Genomic DNA, 17,621 nt, shown 5'->3' with positions numbered 1-17,621 from the left:
TTTAATTGAGTAAAGTTGTGAAAATACAAGACATTTAAAATGCTTTGCTGCAACGTATATGACTTATTTAGTGGACCAAGGAAAATATCAGCTGGAAAAATTTCTTACTTGCAAGTGAAAGGCAAATTAAGTTTTATGTACTAAAAGTGTTAATGACCAGACCTTGAAAAATGCGGAGCAGACTTTCAAGAGAGCTAAGCTCCCTTTTAGGCATCACAATTGGGAGCCAGGTTTTTCAAGAGAGTTCAGCACCTGGCCACTGGATCACAATGGGAACTGGTAGGTCCTGAAGACTTTTGAAAATCTGGCTCCAGTTGTGTTTGTGGGGCAGTTGGAAATCTGGCCATGTGTGTCTGCAAAGTTGTTGATTTGAGGAAAGATTTTGAATTCTAAAATACAAGAAATAAACAAAAACTATGCAAGTCCTTTCCTATGTTCTGTAACTTACCCCATGGTGGTATTTCGCTTACTAAACCATTTTAACAGCTTGATTGATTGTATCAGCAGGAGTCGTGTGTTAGCCCTTCCTGTTGAGATGTTACATTAGGAGAGAAAATTTGTTCTTTTCCCAAAGTAACTAAATCCTCCTTAAAATGCTTTAATCTTTATCAAATTACTTTTTAATCTGTTAATCTGAAAGGGGATAGGAGCACTGTGAATGGGCTAGGGCTTGGGTATTTCACTACTTAAATGCACAGTGGGGTGCATGGGAGCAAACAGCTGAATAAAAATTCAGATTTTGGCAGCAAAGTTTGAGTTTAACCCTTTGTTATTGGCGTCTGTCAGCATAGTTATAGTCTGCAATATCTTTCAGCTCCAAAAGATGTAAAGGTCACTGCTTAAAGGCATGAATATAGTTAGTGCAGTACTACCTAGGAGCCCCAAGTCCTAGACTAGCACCCCATGGTTGTAAGTGCTGTACAAACACACAATGAAAAGATAGACCATGCCCCAATCTAAGTAATATAGTTGTCTACTGCATCGTCTAAATTATACTTTCAACTTTATAGAACCAAGAATCTCAAAGCACTTACACATACCGACCACGTTTTCAAAGAATCTCAGCGCCCAATGGGCGTTCAATGTACTGAGCACTTTGCAAATCTGCCTGCTTGTTTTGGTGCCTAAATGGAAGCTGAGCGCTTTGTAAAATGTGGCCCTTGAGGTCTGATGTACAGAGATGCTTGGTGTTTAACTAACTGAATTCCTTGTACATTTAAACGGTTGCACGTAGTACTGGTTGCATCTCAACAACTCCAAACCTACCCAGGATGTACTTTCATTTAAAATAATTAAGAGCCATTGAAAAGAAAAATGAGGATTTTCCTTAGGGAACCTTCGATTTATGGCTTCTTAAAATAAAGACTGTTTATGGCTCTTAGCGACAACACTCAGCTGAATTTAATAGCTTCATCCAATTACATGCTTCGCTTCGGGTACGCTGTAGCAAATTTAAGAAGAAAATTACAGTCCACATGAGACCATTAAATTGTCACCTGCAGGGAAAGCTTCAGTATTAGGAGAAACTGCGTGTATATAAAAAGCAAGATGACGGGTACAACAGGTAGGATATTCTCTGAAGAAGCAGAGTTGGAATTATCCATTCAGCAGCTCCTCTCATCAAGCAGGTAATGTACTTGAACCAGACCATGCACTGCATTTTGCACAGTCAGTGTTTCTAGATACTTGACTGGGAAAGACTGCAGGGCATTTTTCAAGGACTGAGGTATTAGAAGAGAAACTGATTAAATTGAATGGATCAGTTGCATCGGCCTGCACCGAAACCCTGGGATCTAGAGGCTCCTGAAACTCTGGGGAGGTGTTCAAATTGTGCAGATGACCCTTCTCTTTATAACGGGCTAACCCTTAATCCTGGAGTTGAGCACATCCAGGTTTTTTAGAAATAAGCTTGAGCTACAGCTGGATGTCAGGTGCATCGGGCTAGATTTTAATGCATTCTGGAAATACAAATATGGTCATGATTTTGAAGTAAAAGAATTGAGCCATCACCCCAATATACTAAACTGATCATTGAATAATCGGGGGTGGGTGGCGGAGAATTTGTGACCAATGGATTCTCAGCAGCTGTTTGCAAGTATAGGTGCAATTTGTCTTTTTATAGAGTACCCCCCGCCCTCATCTTTGTTCAGGCCCCGTACTATTTTTGCCTTTAAATTTTGCTTTCTGGTAGAATGGAGAAGACTCCGAAGCTCTTTGTAAGTTTCCTCATGTTTGTTCTGTCTGTGGAGATTTGCTTGGCTCAACACTGGTCTTATGGCCTGCAACCAGGAGGAAAGCGAGATGCTGAAAATCTGGTAGAATCATTCCAAGAGGTAGGTTCTTGGTTTTAAAATGACACTTTATTCATTGTACCTTACCTCCCATGCCCTCCGGGGGATGAGAGCAGAATAGCAGCCTGAGAATCGAAAGGTATGTCTGTACTGCAATTAATCACCCATGGCTTCCCCTCAGCGGAAGGATTGTGGGGCTATAAAACTGCAGTATAAACACCTGAGCCCAGCTGTCTACATTGCAGTTGCAGAGCCCTGAGCCCGAGTCAGCTCCCACTGGCCAGCTGTGGGTGGATAATTGTAGTGCAGACATGCTTTAGCTAACTTGGGACATCTAATACCGTTTTTTTAAAACTTTTTTGGAACATTTTCATTTTAGTGAAAGAGGCCAGGTCGCCAGCCCTGGAGACCCAGGTCTAGCAATAGGAGAGAGACAGTGGCAGCTTCCCCTATCTGTCTAAGCACTGCTGTGTGTTTTATTTTAAAATCGGAGCATCTCGTGTTGGATGGGAGGGAACACCTCTAAGAGAGTTTCAGCCAGTCCCTAACTTCTCTGCTATTTTGTCAGCTAAGGTTCCAATCAGCTATTTTGTGATGGCCACACTCACTCCACTTGAGCTCAGGTAGGACAAGGAACAGCTGCTCTCTAGTAACTGGTCACTGTAGCGAAGTGAAGTCTCGCCGGTGCGGCGCCTCCTGCCCGTCATCTGGGAATTAGCTCTTTCCCAGCGTATGGAGTGCCTTCTGCAGGCTGGTATCTCGCCTGCTACTGGCTCCGTGTCCCTCTCGCACCCCCGTGCCGCTTTACCGTGGGGTTCTGTCCCCAGCAGTAACCCACAGTCTGGGTCTCCCCTCCCAGGGGAACCCCCAACCCTCTAGCCTCACCTTGCGTCAGTAGCTACTGCAGTCATCATTTAGCCCCCGCTCACTGGGGCAAACTGTAGCGTGTCATGGCCACTCATCGTTGGCAAGGAGATCGGACCGGCTGCCTCTGCCCATCTCTGGGGTGCACCTCCCAGCCCCCGTACCTGCATAGGCCTTTACCAGGGCCTCAGCCTGGGGAGTGGCCTGGCTGGAGTGCCCCAGCTCCGCTTTGCTCCAGATATTGTTTTCTCCCCAGCAGCTAGGTCCGTCCGTCTCTCCACAGCTCAAGAGATGGACCTAGCTCCGCCCTGAGCCCTTATAACAGGGCCAGGTGTGGCTGCTTCCCCCATCAGCAGAGCCTTTTTTTCTCGGGGGGGGGGGGGGGGGAGGGGGGGGAGAGTGTAACTGCCCTGCTACAGTCACATGTTGACCATTCACTTGGATTCAAACTAGTAACCTGAGCTGAAAGCCTTTGTCCACCATTTCCATTCGGCGGAGCTTTCTAACCTGTGTGATCCATCTATACTTCCCTGAGCATTTCTGAAATGTACCATAACAAAAGTGCGATAACACTAGTTCTATGTAGTGGGAGGGAGAATGGTGAATTTGAAGTAGAAAAGCATGTCCATCTAGCATAGTAGTGTAGGCCTCTAGCAGAAGATTCTCTTTTTCCATGAGACTTGTATCCTCTTCCAATTCAGATTGCTAGTGAAATGGAAAAAATAGGTGAACTGCAGCATTTTGAATGCACTGGCCCACATCAGCGCTCCATACTTGGTGGTCTGAAGGGAGCTCTGGTAAGTAAAGCTTTGATTTATTATGACAAACTCAAAGGACCACGGGTTATTTTTGGGGGGGAGGGGTGTTGGTGCTTAGCAATGCTGGTTCTGCCTCTGCACCAACTGAGAAAATAAAATCAAAGTCAGATAAATTTTACTTTCATCCCAATTCTATGCAGCATTCACAGTTTGTTAATCCCACAGAATAACCCTGCCAGCTGAAGGATCAGGCCATATGGATGCTGCTCCTTCTAATGTGCACTCACTGCGGAGTGTCTATTCCAGTACAAGCTCCAAAGCAAAAATAGCAGAACCTTAATGAACAGACCAGCAGAGCCCCGACAGGCAAGTGCAGAGAAGTCTAGTGTCCAACCTAGAATTTTGGGCAAAGGTTTTCAGACATGATGAGGGGTTTTGTGTGCCTCCATTTTCATGTGTCCAACCAGTACTTTAAAGAGGACAGAAGTTCAGCACTGTCTGAAAATCAAAGCCTTTTGAGATGTCACAGGAAAGGCACCTAAATATTGAGGCAATCAGAATCACTATTCCTGCTTGAAAATCTTGGGCCTTCCCATTTACCCACTGCCTCTTTCCTTCCATCAACCGACTGAACAAATGCAAACCTCAGCTCGGCGACAGCCCTGGAAAGTTGCAGTACTCAGAGGTTCGCAGAACATGGGGGCCAAACTCTGACTTTGCAGATGTGTACAAAAGTATGCTTTGACTTCAAATGGGAACTGTATGTTCAAATTACTTAAATTGTGAACTCTTCCAGGCAGGGATTTTTTTTTTTTTATAGTACCTAGCACAATAGGGTCCTGGCCTAGGGCTGGGCCTCCTTGTCTCTACTCCAATACAAATACTTCCAGAAATTATTATTCATTATTGAAGGTTTTCACAGTAGAAAGTTCCTTGTATTATCAGGGAAGCGGAAAAAGCAGCCAGTGAGTTATTTGAATGCTTCTTACCCATTTAGGAGGAAGTCCTTTCCTTTCTTTTTCAAAGGTGAAGGCTCACTAATTGGATTTTTAGGTTTGCCAACTCAAAATTACTTTTAAGATAGCTTTGCAATCTTACATGATATGATGAAAGAAGGGTTTAATGCAGAAGCTCAAGAATTTATGGCTTGGGTATTAACTGTTACATATCTGCTTCTCCTGTAGTGTGCCTTATACACGCTGTGGCCAGTGGACCACCAATTGTCCACAGCACACTTGCTACGGTCTGCAGGGAGCTGGCTGGTCAGTTGGCGCTGGCTCCTCAGTTCCAGCTGCTGAACGACACTGAAACTACATTAAATCTTTCCCCTCTATAACTTTTCGATGTAACCAATTGTTGTAGTTGCTACATGTTATACAACCAACTAGTGGAAAGCAAGGCGATTCACACAAAAATGAATGTGTCTAGCATCCCTAAAAAAGTGTCCCCCTTTCTAATTTCAATGGTTTCCCAGGGGAAATGCATCTCTAGGCTAAAGGGTAGAGCAATCTCTTTGCCAAAGGTCCCCAAAGAGTGGGGGGAGGGCATGGAGAGGGGTAAAGGGTGGGGGGGGACAAGATAAAATGTCTACAGACCACTCCTCTATGCAATTCAATTGTTGATCCCTGAGGCTGTCAATTAGTTGTATTGATACCAGACTTTATCCTCTAGATCCTATATTTACAGAACAGAGTGAGACAGAAGAATAGCCCAGTGGTTCGTGAGTTAGCATGAGATTCAACTCCATGCTCTGCCAGACTTCCTAGGGGAGCTTCGGCAAGCCACTTCGGTGCCTAAATTCCTTTAAAATCTGGCCCTGTGGAAGCAGCCAGGCACCTAGTGGGATTTTCAATGGGAATTAAACATGTAGGCTCTTTGAAAATTCAACTAGCACCTATCTACCTTTAAAAATCTGGGATTTAGGGTCTTTGTCAAAGGGGGATAATCACATTTTCCTACCTTTCAGGGGAGTTGAGGATAAATACCTTGAACATTGTGGGGTGCTTGCATACCTTAGTAATGGGAGACCTATAAAGTACTTACCTATGACAGTTTGGGAGAAAGACAGTATAGTTCCCAAGACTATATCAACAGAATCTCAGGCTACAAGAAGAATAGACGTGGCAAGGTAGATCAGTACCTGAATGGCAGACTAGATACTGCAGGAAGTGGTGCTGTGACAGTTCAGAAATACGCATAGCAGAAAGGAAGATTTTATCTTTGATAGTCTGGTCAAAGGCTAAATTTGTAGAGGGACACTTAACATACTGATATTTCAAATGACTACATTTCTTCACTACTTGTCCTAAACGGCTGTTGCTATTCCGTGTTAAATAGTCATGGTGCTGCACTTCAGAAACAGCTGCATTTCAGGGGTGGGCAAACTGCTAGATTAGTGGTTCTCAACCTTTTGTACAGGTGACGCCTTTCACATAGCACGCCTCTCAGTGTGACCCCCCCTTATAAATTAAAAACACTTTAATATATTAAACACCATTATAAATGCTGGAGGTAAAGCAGGGTTTGGGGTGGAGGCTGACAGCTCGCAACCCCCAAAGAGTCCCAATCTGAGAACCCCATGCTCTATGTAGGAGTGGGATGAAAGGAACTATTATAAGTGTAAGTTATGGTGTACTGCACTATCACCTACATGAGCAGGTAGCAGATATGCTTAGTTGAGATTTATGTGGTTCTAGCCCTCTTCCTGAGGGAGACCCTCCATGCAGAATATTTTAGTATGGCACCTGGCCTTAAAATTCCAAACCAAATAATTTTTTTCCTTTTTAAAAAAAAAAAAAAAAAAAAAATCAAACTATACAATGTATGTTACAGGCCGGTCTGATTGAAGAAGAGGCGAAGCGAAAGAAGATCTGAATTCATGAAGGCAAATGGAATAAAGGACCTGTTACTGTAACATTTCAAAGCAATGATTTAACTTGAAGGTCTGACCTCTGTTTAGATTAATGTTATGTGCATAAATGTTCAAATACAAAAATCACAGAGATGTTGGAAAAAAATTTTTGGATAGAGTATTATCTCTTGGATAAGATAAATGACCACTTGGGGCAAGAGACCAGGCTTCAAGAGACTTGGATTCTACTTGCCATTGACTAGCTGTGTGACTTTTCATGTGTACAGTGTCTAGCAAAATGGGCCCGTTATGTTTGTTGGGGCCTCTGAACGTTAGTGTAATACATATAAATTACCTACTCTTAAACACACAATTTCACTTGCATTTCAAGAGTCCATGCATGAAAGACATTGAGGGTGTTTTTTCCCCCGTTTGCTCAATCTACATTTATTTAAAAAAATATTTACAAACTTTACAACAGTAAAGACACTGTTTTCCAAACACGTACATCTGTACACCTTGTTTTACAGTCTCAGTAAATAATATGCTATTTAATCAGAGGCACAGAATCCCTTTTCCAAAGCTTGGCTCTGGCCCTGTCTTCAGAACCAGTTGAAGAGCTGTGTGTATCCGTGAGTCAGCTGCTGGGGGATATGAAGCTACTTGCAGCCAACAGTGGTTTTAAAAACTTAAATAATCAAGTCAAGTACCTCCAAGGAATCAACCTGGTCATGTGAGAAAGGAAGCTCTGTCGTAATATAAAAGTAAGTTTCCCTGGCATTCAAGAGGAACATATCCCCTACTGCTGGTATTAAATGGTCATAATAGCAATGTCATCAATTAACACATACAGGGAGACAGATCAGGCCAATATCATCTGTATACGTTAACAGTATGTGGCATTATGATCTTAACTCAGTTCTCATTTGGATATTATGCTAGTTGGACACAATGGAAGCTGAAGGCAAGTCTATACTACAAACAGTGCAGCTACACCTCCGTGGCACGGTGAAGATATTCTAAGCCAAGAGGAGAGCGAGCTCACACATCAGCTTAGTTACTCCACCTCTGCCAGAGGGGGTAGCTACGTTGGCAGGAGAAACTCCCCAGCTGACATAGTGCTGTCTATATGGTCCATATAACTTCATCACTCAGGGATGTGGATTTTTCACACGCCTGAGCGACGTAGTTACGCTGAAGTGTGTAGTGTAGACCGGGCCCGAGGTAGGCCAACACTGGGCGTGTGCATTTGAAAGTCACTCCCTTTAATGTCAGGAGATAAGTTTGACCACATTACTCAGGTGTTTTCAGGTTTCCCTAGAATCTTAGAGGGACCTTCTTGCAGGGCAGTTACATAGTTTGGTCTATAGCTGTTGCTGGAAATGAAAACAGCGAGATATATATATATATGATAGAACAGCTTCTAACAAACAGCTGAGATTGAAACAGGGAACCTGCCGTATTCAGGAATGTTTTCACTACCCCCTCCCCCCCAAAAAAAATTACAGTTAAATTACAGACATATTAGTCTTTTTAATATTTCCATTTACAATTATAAAAATAAATAAGTCTGGAGCAACGAATCCTGCATTATCACTACAAGTCTAACTCGCGGTTCATTTGTGGAAGGTATGCTGGCTGACACAAGGAGGAAAGTTTATTAGATGCAAATTTTCAATTCCTCCTCAATAGGCACAGCTTGATTGTTTGCCACTGCTGCACCCAGAACAGTTTTCACTTGAGTCAACCTCCTTTCCTACTCTAATAACCCACTGAAAGGGAAAAGTGCCCATTTTTCCCCCCAGGCATGGATAAGAACCTGTAATATTTTAAATCAAATTTATCCTGGCATTACAACTTTAAAGTAAAAGCACCCAAAAAGCAAGGGTCACACAAATTTCTCAGTAAAAAAACATGTGAATAGACTAGCAGATTCCAAGGCCAGAAGGGACCATTGTGATCATCTAGTCAGACCTCTTGTATAATGCACGCCAGGTAACTCCCCTAAAACAATTCTTGTCCGAACTAAAGCACATCTTTTAGGAAAACCGCCAATCGTGATTTAAAAGGTTCTGGGACTAGAAACATAACACTCGTTTTGAACAGCATAGCTAGGAAGTGGGATTACGTATATATCTCAATGCAGACTGGATTTTTGGTTTCTAGGGTTGTTTGTTTAAAAAAAAAAAAGTTATGGTTAACACAGAAGTAAGCTTTCATTTCTGCCATGGACTGATTATATCATGGTGGAGCTTGTTTTTTTGTCATCCTTGGGAGAGACTGGGTAAAATTTTCAAAAGCATTCCAAGAATTTAGAAGCCTAACTCCCCTTTTCAAAATGGATTTAGGTGCCCAAGTCCAATTTACTTTCCATGAAACTTAAGTTTCTGAGGGCCAGATTTTCAAAGCTATTTAGGAGCCTAATGATGCAGATAGGTATCTAGTGGGATTTTCAGAAGTGCCAAGCTCCCACACATTTAATCCTTAGATGCCTAAATACCTTTAAAAATCTGGCAGTTAAGCACCTGTGTCTCTTCTGAAAATGGGAACAAGGCTCCTAAATCACTTTGATACTTGAAAATTTTGCCCCTTGTCTTCAATAGAGACAATCTGAATTATACCAGCTGAGGATCTGACCCCTTGAGCCCTGTCAGCAATACACATCTAAGGAAACCAACTTCCATTCATGAGCATGTTTTCCACCCAATGAGAAGAAAGGGAGTAGGAGAGGCTAACACAAGTTAGAGACAGATTGAAGACATAGCAAAAAAAAACCTCCCTCAACTATTGGCCCCCATCCTCAAGTGAGAGCTTAAAGATGAAGGAAAAACACAGTACCTCTCAAATCCTCCACATGCACCAGCTGCCCTATCCTCCTCCTATAGAAGTGAGGTCTAAACTCTAATAATCTCAAACTGGCCAAATAACAGGCCATCAAGAAGAAAAGCCTGAATTGTACAGCCAACACATCAAGGCAAACCATAAGGAACTTGTCAGGCAAGTTGGTGCCAGGGAACAACCTGTTTAAGAGCTCAACCCATAATGAAGGCCAAGAATCAAAATGCGACAAGAATCAGCCACAACTCCACAAAAAAAAAAAAAAAAAAGCTTGAAGCTTCTTGAAGTTCAGAGTCAATAGACAGAGCTTCCTACAGCTCTCCTGTCTGTGTTAGCCTTAGGTGATTTGTTTAGCTGCTTGGTAACTCGGGTGTTAGTGCTGTTGAATTACAAGCAGGAGGGAAAGTAACTGCTGACAATCCTAAGGGTTAGCCGCTATCTCTGGACGGCAGAGTTTTAACTCCTTACATACCAGGTACTTTGTCCATCAATCCTCTCCATAACAAGGCTGAAAAATGGGAAAGAACAGGAATTTAAAACAGAGGTGTAAGGAGGAAATGTTGCTAGAGGTCAGATTTGGATCCAAAGTTCGGGGGTGTCTGCATTGAGGTTTTGAGTTTGGCTCATTCGAGAGTTAAGGCTGTAAAGTTCTTTCCAAATTTGAGGATTGTTCAAATCTGGGCTTTTTGATCAGGCCCATTTCTCCTCTTACATACAGTTGGCAAGCATCCAAAATATACCAGGCTAATGGAGTAGATCAAAACACAGAGAAATAAAACTAGAGATGAACCAGACAGTACTGCAATATCCCTGCCTAGCTTTCTTACTTATGGTGGAAAAAGCCACTTGCTGTAGTTCTTGCAAACATTCATGCTTTCCGCCTGATATAAAGAGCAAGGGGAAATTTACCATGACATCCATTTTGTGCTCGGAATATTCCCTCTTTTGCAAGGAAATTAAGTAAATATGTGGCTGATACAGACTGATCAGTGGAGGACTGGAAAAGTGACAATTAAGACAAGGTGAAATATGCACGCACACTATTTACTTGTACCAGACCCTACAGTCCTCACTCAGACAAAATTCTCATGGACTTCAGTGAGAGTTGAGTAAGAATTTCAGGATTGTGTGTGCCCGTGCATCAGGGATGGCAGGAAAAGGGGGGGGAGGGACAAAAAAAGAAAACCCTGAGGTTTTCAAGTCAAGCAATGTCTGAGTCCAAGACTGTAATGTGGAACTGACAATCTCTATGATACCCTGGGGATTGGAGGCAGAATATGGTCAAGATGTTCAGAAAGGTTTTCAAAGCCTTCCCTGGAGACGGCAGCTGCCCAAAAGACAGTTGTGTGTGCGCTATAGCAAACACAGCTGTAGGCATATGTGATGTGACTACAGAGTGACTTCTAAAATGTCTCCAACTTATTTTGTGATGTGAATCTGATATGAGCCTTTAATGAATGCAATATGTTTATGGAGCCATGCGAGCAGCACAGTGAATGCAGCTTCTGCAGGTTTCTGTTTTCATCCAAAGAAACATATTACAAAAGATCAGATAGTTCCAGTCTGAATAAAAATCATTACAATAAGATTGCTATACTATTGGACAGCGCTCTACTTGGGCTTAAAGGCCTTTTGTTTTTCAATGAGGTAATGAAACTAGTTTGTATAGCAATAGCAAGAGAAATTATGTTGAAATGGCCCATGTTAAAAATATGATAAATGTTTTGAATATTGCAGGCCACATCCTCCGCAGTGTTTTCAGTGGCTCTATATGATTTAAACCACCGGAGGATCTGGCCTTCTAATTAGAGATGGTCCTGAACCAAAGCTCTGCTCCACTTGCAAAGTTTGACTCCAGATCTGAATTGCCACCACATTTGCAGGTGGATCCATTGCTACGACAGGGCTGAACCAAAATCATCACTAGAGGCATAAGGATTCAGCAATCAGAATTTAGCAGAAGGGTTTTTAATCCAGTCACACAGGGTATCTTTACATTACAATAAAGACTCAGGGCATGGCTGCATCCGTTTACTTGGGATCGAGCTGTGGGGCTATAAAATAGCAGTGTAGATGACTGGGCTCGATCTGGAGTCCAGGATTTGAGACTCCACAATGGGGAGGACCTCAAAGTCCAGGCTCGGGCTACATTCCCAGCCCAAATGTCTGCAATGATATTTTTAGCTCTGCAGCCCAAGTCCTGGGAGGTCATGTCAACTGACCCGGGTTTTGAGTCTCGGTGCCATGGACTTTTTATTGTAGTGTAGACATAAGCTATTTTGGTGATGATCATAATATACAAACCGAGACAGAGAAAGGGAATGCAGAATATAGTCCCCCTAGTTCTTTCATTTGTTTTGCAGAGCTAAAAAGAACAAGCACACATTTTAAAATTGACCTCAGCTATTCAGATCACCATGTGACCAGAAAAATATGGACAGAGTTCCGAGCGATGAAAATGAGCAAGGTGCTGGAGGGATTGATTTATGAAACAAGATTACAAGAGTTATGATAATGACCTATCTATTGGGACGAGTGATGACTAAGGGCCTGATCCAAAGCCCGCCAAATTCCATGGAAAGATGCCTATTGACTCCAGTGGTCTCTGGATCACGCCCTGAGGGAAGGACCGCAAAGCTGGTCTACATGCGTTTGAAGGATGTTAACACCAAGCAGAGAAAGGAATTATTTAGGGTGGCAAGTGGTAGTATAAATAAGAGTAATGGAATGAAGTTATAGAAGGGAAAATTTAGACCATCAGGCAGTGAAAACTTATTAAACAGAATGCTGCTGCCACACACTGAAAACAACAAAAGAAAGGAATAACTAATTAAGAGAGAAGAATTAGAACCGATTCCATAAAATATCCCTAAACAGCATAATTGTCAAATTCACCAAACACAGCCCACAAGGAACTGGAGCAACCCAAGAAACCAGAAACTTCAAGGTGAACGGCCCAGTCTTTCATGTCCCTCTCAGGCCTAGGTGCAACTCATATGAGTTTAGTGATCGTTAAAAGTTAGGCCATGCGTTTTGTGTGCAGAACACAATGGAAGCTCCCAGACAAAAGGCACAAGAAGAGTTGCAACAACAGGGTGCAGTAAGAGGGGGTGAGTTTGTGAGCGCGTGGATTGGAAGGTTGTTGGCCAAGACTTCAACTGGGATTTGAAAAGCTAATGGTTATTGAGCTTGGTTTACGAGATTCACACGTACATCTATACTGTGATAAAAACCAAGTCTCAGAGCCTACGTCAACTAGGGTGACCAAACGTCCTGATATCAGGGACTTTGTCTTATATACGCAACTAACCCCACACCCCCATCCCCGAAAAAAAAGTATCCTGATTTTTCACAGTTGCTAACGTCAACAGTGTAGATGCTTGGGAGCCTGGGCTCCGAGACCCTCCCCACTCGTGGGGTCCCCCAGAGGCCCGGCTCCAGCCCCAGCCTGAACCTCTGTACTGTTATCTTATAGCCCCGCGAGCTTCAGTCAGCTGACCCGGGCCAGCGTGGGTCTTTCCTCACAATGGAGGCATAACCTTGATGAGCTGCCCATACTGATAACTGCAACCTGTTAATGCTAACGCAACGAGTACCACAGGAGAGAGGACTTTTTTGCACCATTGTTCAATAATTAAAAAAAATAAAAAATAAAAAGGGGTGTCGTAGTGTATTGTGTCCCGTGGGCACACAGGCTGAGCAGGTGGGACAACACAAACAGAGCATCAACTGCTTTGCGGTATTCAAACAAGAACCAAAAGCAAAGGTCTGAGGCAGTGTTGGTGAACCCAAACTCTCCATTGGGAGTGAGCTACCACCATTGTTGGCCCAAGTGTGAGCAACCTGCCTTCATCTTTAATACACGGGGTGACCAGCAGAGATGTTGGGGTCCTGCAGGTGATGTTCATTTTTGCTCCCAGCAGGTCTCAGGACACAATCAGAACCTCATGAGGCCGCTTGAATTGAGGCAGAACATCACATGTTAGGACCTGTCGTCTTCCGGTGCTGCATTTCACAGATGGGAATGACTGTAATCTGGTCATTCCATGCAAATCAGGGCACTCTTACTCCCACTTGACCCTCCGCCCCACTGGTGCAGCTGCATAGGTATAAACCTGTAATGCAATCACGCTAGGGCAGTATAAGAAGTGTTTTGCATTGACATAGCTGACCTCGGTTTAAGTGCTGCCGCAAATCCTTTTTTACACCAGTGTGGCAACTCTGCACAAGGGGTTTGCACTGATGCAGTTACACTTGTGGAACCACCACCAGTACAGACAAGCCCTTTTGGGGTACGAGTCTCAGATTTCTGGTAACACTGCCTCCATTTTAAAGCTCACAGGGTTCCCCATAGGGCTTAGTGGCTTAATGTGTGCAAGGAAAATCAGAGGGTTGGGAATGCAAAGTAAATACAGTTCAAGTGGCTTATTTTGGAATTACCTGGGGAAAGCTCCCAGGGAAAGGAATGGAAGATGGGCTCACCAGTCTTTAGTGCTGGAAAGACCCAGAGTGTCAGAAAAAGAAAAGCAGCGCATTTCACTCAAGGCGTTAGAGGGTACGCAGAGGGAATCCTTATTGCAATCCCTGCTCCGAAGAGACGACGCTGGATTTTCTTGCTTTCGGAGGCGGAGGGGGAGGTTTGACTTCACGTCTGCTGGGCAGTGGTGGGGCAACCTGGGAAGATAAAACACATAACCAGAGGGGTGAGAAGTTCTGCTCTACCAGGCAACAAACATCTTGATGGTGCTGCAGTCGGGCTATTTATTTCAGGATCAAATCCTCCAATTCCACTCCAAATGGAACTTCTCAGCACCAGATGATGGAACACAAGTCTGGGAACCAGTACATTTGGGTTCTGCCTCTGACTCGCTGTCTGAGATTCAGCAAATCTGTGTGCCACAGTTTTCCCATCTGCAAAATGGGGACAATATTACAGTGCTGGAACCTTGAAATACCACCTGTCCTGATGGGTGCACTCCACTGAGCAACACCGTGGGCCTGATTTTCCATTGAGCTGCAACTTGTACGATCATTTGCACAGGTGCAGCGAGGGCCAAGTGGGTGTAAAATGCTAGCCAGTCAGAATGGTAGCATTTACATCTCTTTGCACTCCTGTAAATGACTGCACAGGGTGAAAGGAATCAGTGAATCACGCCACAAGTTCCAGTACAAAAGTCACACCCTTCCTGCACAAGGAACGGGATTTTAAAGACTGCCCCTTGGTTTTGCACAAATTTGCACTCTTGGGTTCTTTGGATTTTTCCCTTCAGCTACTTTAACCAATGCACATGAGCTGTTAAGGGAAACATTTGGAATAAGACAGACCTGAAAGAAGGCTGGGTGAGCAAGAGGCCATGTGGTCTCCTCTTGCTCAGCCTAAACTGTCTGGATTTCAAACTATTTAGAGAAAATAAAGGAAGGGTTAGGTGGGGGCTTTATTACTTAAAAAGCAATATGCAGAAACCCTCTGGTGAAATACTTTTACAGTCTCTCCTTACGGCCCTCCGAGTCGGTCCCATTTGGCTGCAGACTAAGGTCAATAACTATGTAGTAGCAAAAGCATGTTAGTAATCCGTTTTCTCATAAGGCTCAGGGAAAGGGAGCTCTTCATTAATCCTCTTGCACAATTTTCAGAGTAGCAGCCGTGTTAGTCTGTATTCACAAATAGAAAACGAGTGCTTGTGGCACCTTAGAGACTAACCAATTTATTTGAGCATAAAATAAATTGGTTAGTCTCTAAGGTGCCACAAGTACTCCTTTTCCTCTTGCACAATAACTCCCAGCACATGCACGGCACTCACACGTTTCCTGCAGTCAGACCACCTTGTGCAGCAGCGCTGCCCCATGTCTCAAGCTATGTCAAGTCAGACTAGGTCAGAATTTGTAGAGGAGACCTCTAAGGCATCCCAAGCAGGACATGTTTTGGGGGATTGCATAGGTTGCCCTGTAGGTCAGAACTGAAACAGTCCCGTAGTATGATGCTGGGGTACGTCCCAGCCCTGCAAGAGGTGCCATCATTTGGAATCGATGTAAAACTGAGGCCAGATCCGCTTGTGGCCTCTAAGGCTACTTCTACACTAGCAGCGGCAAAGACATGGCTGATTCGTGCCAAGTGCCAAAACAAGTGGGTACGTATTCAGCACAGCTCAGTTGTGCCTGCACTATCGCTACTGTGGCTGCATCGAGCGAGTGTGAGTATGTGCACGTGGGCACAGAAAGCCCACCCCAGCTCATAGAGTAGACACAGCCGAAATGTCCCATTTTCATTTTTTTTTAAATAAAGAAGGATATTAAAAACTCAGTATTACTGGCCAAATTCCAGCTCAGGGTATTACACTACTCCTCTCTAAACTTTCTCTGCAGCTTTGATTGCATAGGGTGTTCTTCCTTTTCTGTTTCAAAGGGATATTCAAGGTTGCTATGCATTGTTAAACAGCTGCTGTGTTCCACTCCAGAGAAGGCTGCATTTCAGTGCAGGATGAAAGGATATCCTTAGTATGGATATTAGCTAGCCTTGTAAAGCACTTTCAGATGCTTTCCAATAAAAGGCACTACAGTAGTATACATTGAAGATACTATTATGATGCCACAAGTGAGATGAAGACTTGTGAAGACCAGAAAATTATCTTGGTCAACAGTTTTAATATCAAGGGCCTCGGTTTTCAGAAAGTGAAAAGCACCCACCCTGGGAAAATCAGGCTCCTTCCCAGTGTCTTAAAGTTGGGCACCCAGACATCATTAGTCATTTCTGAAAATTCTGGCCTAGAAGTTCTCCCTGTTTCTTCTTTTTTTCAGTAGTGGAGAATACTGTGATATTTACACCCTGACTATAGTTATTAAACTCCCAGGTCATCGTATTAGTTTGCGTTTTCAGTAACAAGAAAACACAAAACATTGAATCCAGCAGATTTTGCCAAGGCAAGGAAACCATGTTCTTTTCAGCTGAAGAAAGGGAGTGGCTAGATTGTCTTCCCATTAAGCGGAAAACTTCTTGCTCTCTTATGGTTTCAGGAAGCAAACCAGTAAACTGATCAGACAAGTTTCAAATAGCATCACCCTAAGAGCAACTGGGAAAGTTCCACTGGTGCGGCTTTCTCAAGAGCCAACTTCCAAAAAAGTGTCAGTTCCAATTTCCCTACCTCCAAAGAGTTCCTTGAGTTGCTATTCTCATAGGGTTTGCTCTTGGGTGGAGGCGGAGGTGGGGTGCTCTGGAAGTTAGCAGTTGCCAATCCATCTGCCTGCAATGAGGGAAAACCTAGAAACAATAAAAAGATACTTAAGTCAAAGAAGACTGAACTGAGGATGGGATGTGGGAGGGAAATGGCATTGACCACATGTAATTTTGAAGGGAAAATTATTCCCGTTTTGTTTTTTGTTTTGTTTTAATCTACTAACAGGTCCTCAACCATTTTAGCAGATGAACCTGAACAGATGGGTCAAAGAACAATCCCAGTTGTAATTCCCCTAACTTCAAAAGATCCAGAAGATTTCTATGTTCATAACGTGATTCTAAACCCATGTGAACAAGGCAGGCCTGGGGGGACAGAAAATTGAATCCATTATCACATCTGAAATGTTCAGAGGGGTTTCCTTTCCACTTGGGCTTTAACTTCAGCATTCACTTTGAAGTTAACTCCTACTGATGGGATAAATAAGTATCCAAACTTCAAAAAAAAATGTCCTGAGAAATAGTCCTGCTACCAATTACAATTAAAATTATCTGGCTTCTCTACTTAAACCAAGTTTACGCCCGCACACCCACACCCACACACTAAAAGCTTACATCTGAACCAACCAAATCCCATATTTGTCTATGTAAGGGATGCACTCCATAAGTGTCTCACTTTCCTTACCTATTAAGATAAAATCCTTCTTCGACAGGTAAAACATTTTTAATTTGCCAGCTGAGATTTCAGCCGCAATTTATGTCTCCTTATAAAATGTTTTGCCACAAGATGGAGCTGGGAGATACAGACACCTGGAATTGGTAGTTCACTTATTTACAGCAAAAAGTGCAAG

The 17,621-nt window shown here is 43.3% G+C and overlaps 2 protein-coding genes across 3 annotated transcripts in view; one reads left to right on the top strand and one right to left on the bottom strand.

The window, feature by feature from the left end:
* Nucleotides 1–121: 121 nt before the first annotated feature.
* On the top strand, nt 122–6,840 carry GNRH1 (gonadotropin releasing hormone 1). The gene is made up of 4 exons (XM_038384674.2): nt 122–1,628; nt 2,192–2,333; nt 3,857–3,952; nt 6,746–6,840. The coding sequence occupies exons 1-4, from the start codon at nt 1,549–1,551 to the stop codon at nt 6,785–6,787; spliced, it is 360 nt and encodes a 119-aa protein (XP_038240602.1). The 5' UTR covers nt 122–1,548; the 3' UTR covers nt 6,788–6,840.
* Nucleotides 6,711–17,621, bottom strand: part of DOCK5 (dedicator of cytokinesis 5) — a 135,890-nt gene continuing 124,979 nt past the window's right edge. For both annotated transcript variants that reach the window (XM_038384661.2, XM_043502956.1), the window contains 2 exons: nt 16,742–16,857; nt 6,711–14,276 (listed from right to left, as the gene is read on the bottom strand). In XM_038384661.2, the coding sequence (XP_038240589.1) occupies nt 14,175–14,276; nt 16,742–16,857 (218 nt within the window). In that variant the 3' untranslated portion in view covers nt 6,711–14,174. The remainder of the gene's footprint in view (nt 14,277–16,741; nt 16,858–17,621) is intronic.

The sequence above is a fragment of the Dermochelys coriacea genome, chromosome 26 (genome assembly GCF_009764565.3).
Source record: "Dermochelys coriacea isolate rDerCor1 chromosome 26, rDerCor1.pri.v4, whole genome shotgun sequence".
Taxonomy (NCBI): domain Eukaryota; kingdom Metazoa; phylum Chordata; order Testudines; family Dermochelyidae; genus Dermochelys; species Dermochelys coriacea.
The sequence above is the reverse complement of the archived record's forward strand: the minus strand, read 5'-3'. Positions and strand labels throughout refer to the sequence as shown.

What these genes read in the sequence shown, in the direction of transcription:
- GNRH1 (XM_038384674.2), top strand. Translation starts at nt 1,549, where the DNA reads ATGACGGGTACAACAGGTAGGATATTCTCTGAAGAAGCAGAGTTGGAA. An exon ending in CAGCTCCTCTCATCAAGCAG is followed by an intron (nt 1,629 to 2,191) that starts GTAATGTACTTG and finishes GCTTTCTGGTAG; the next exon opens with AATGGAGAAGACTCCGAAGC. An exon ending in GTGGTCTGAAGGGAGCTCTG is followed by an intron (nt 3,953 to 6,745) that starts GTAAGTAAAGCT and finishes TGTATGTTACAG; the next exon opens with GCCGGTCTGATTGAAGAAGA.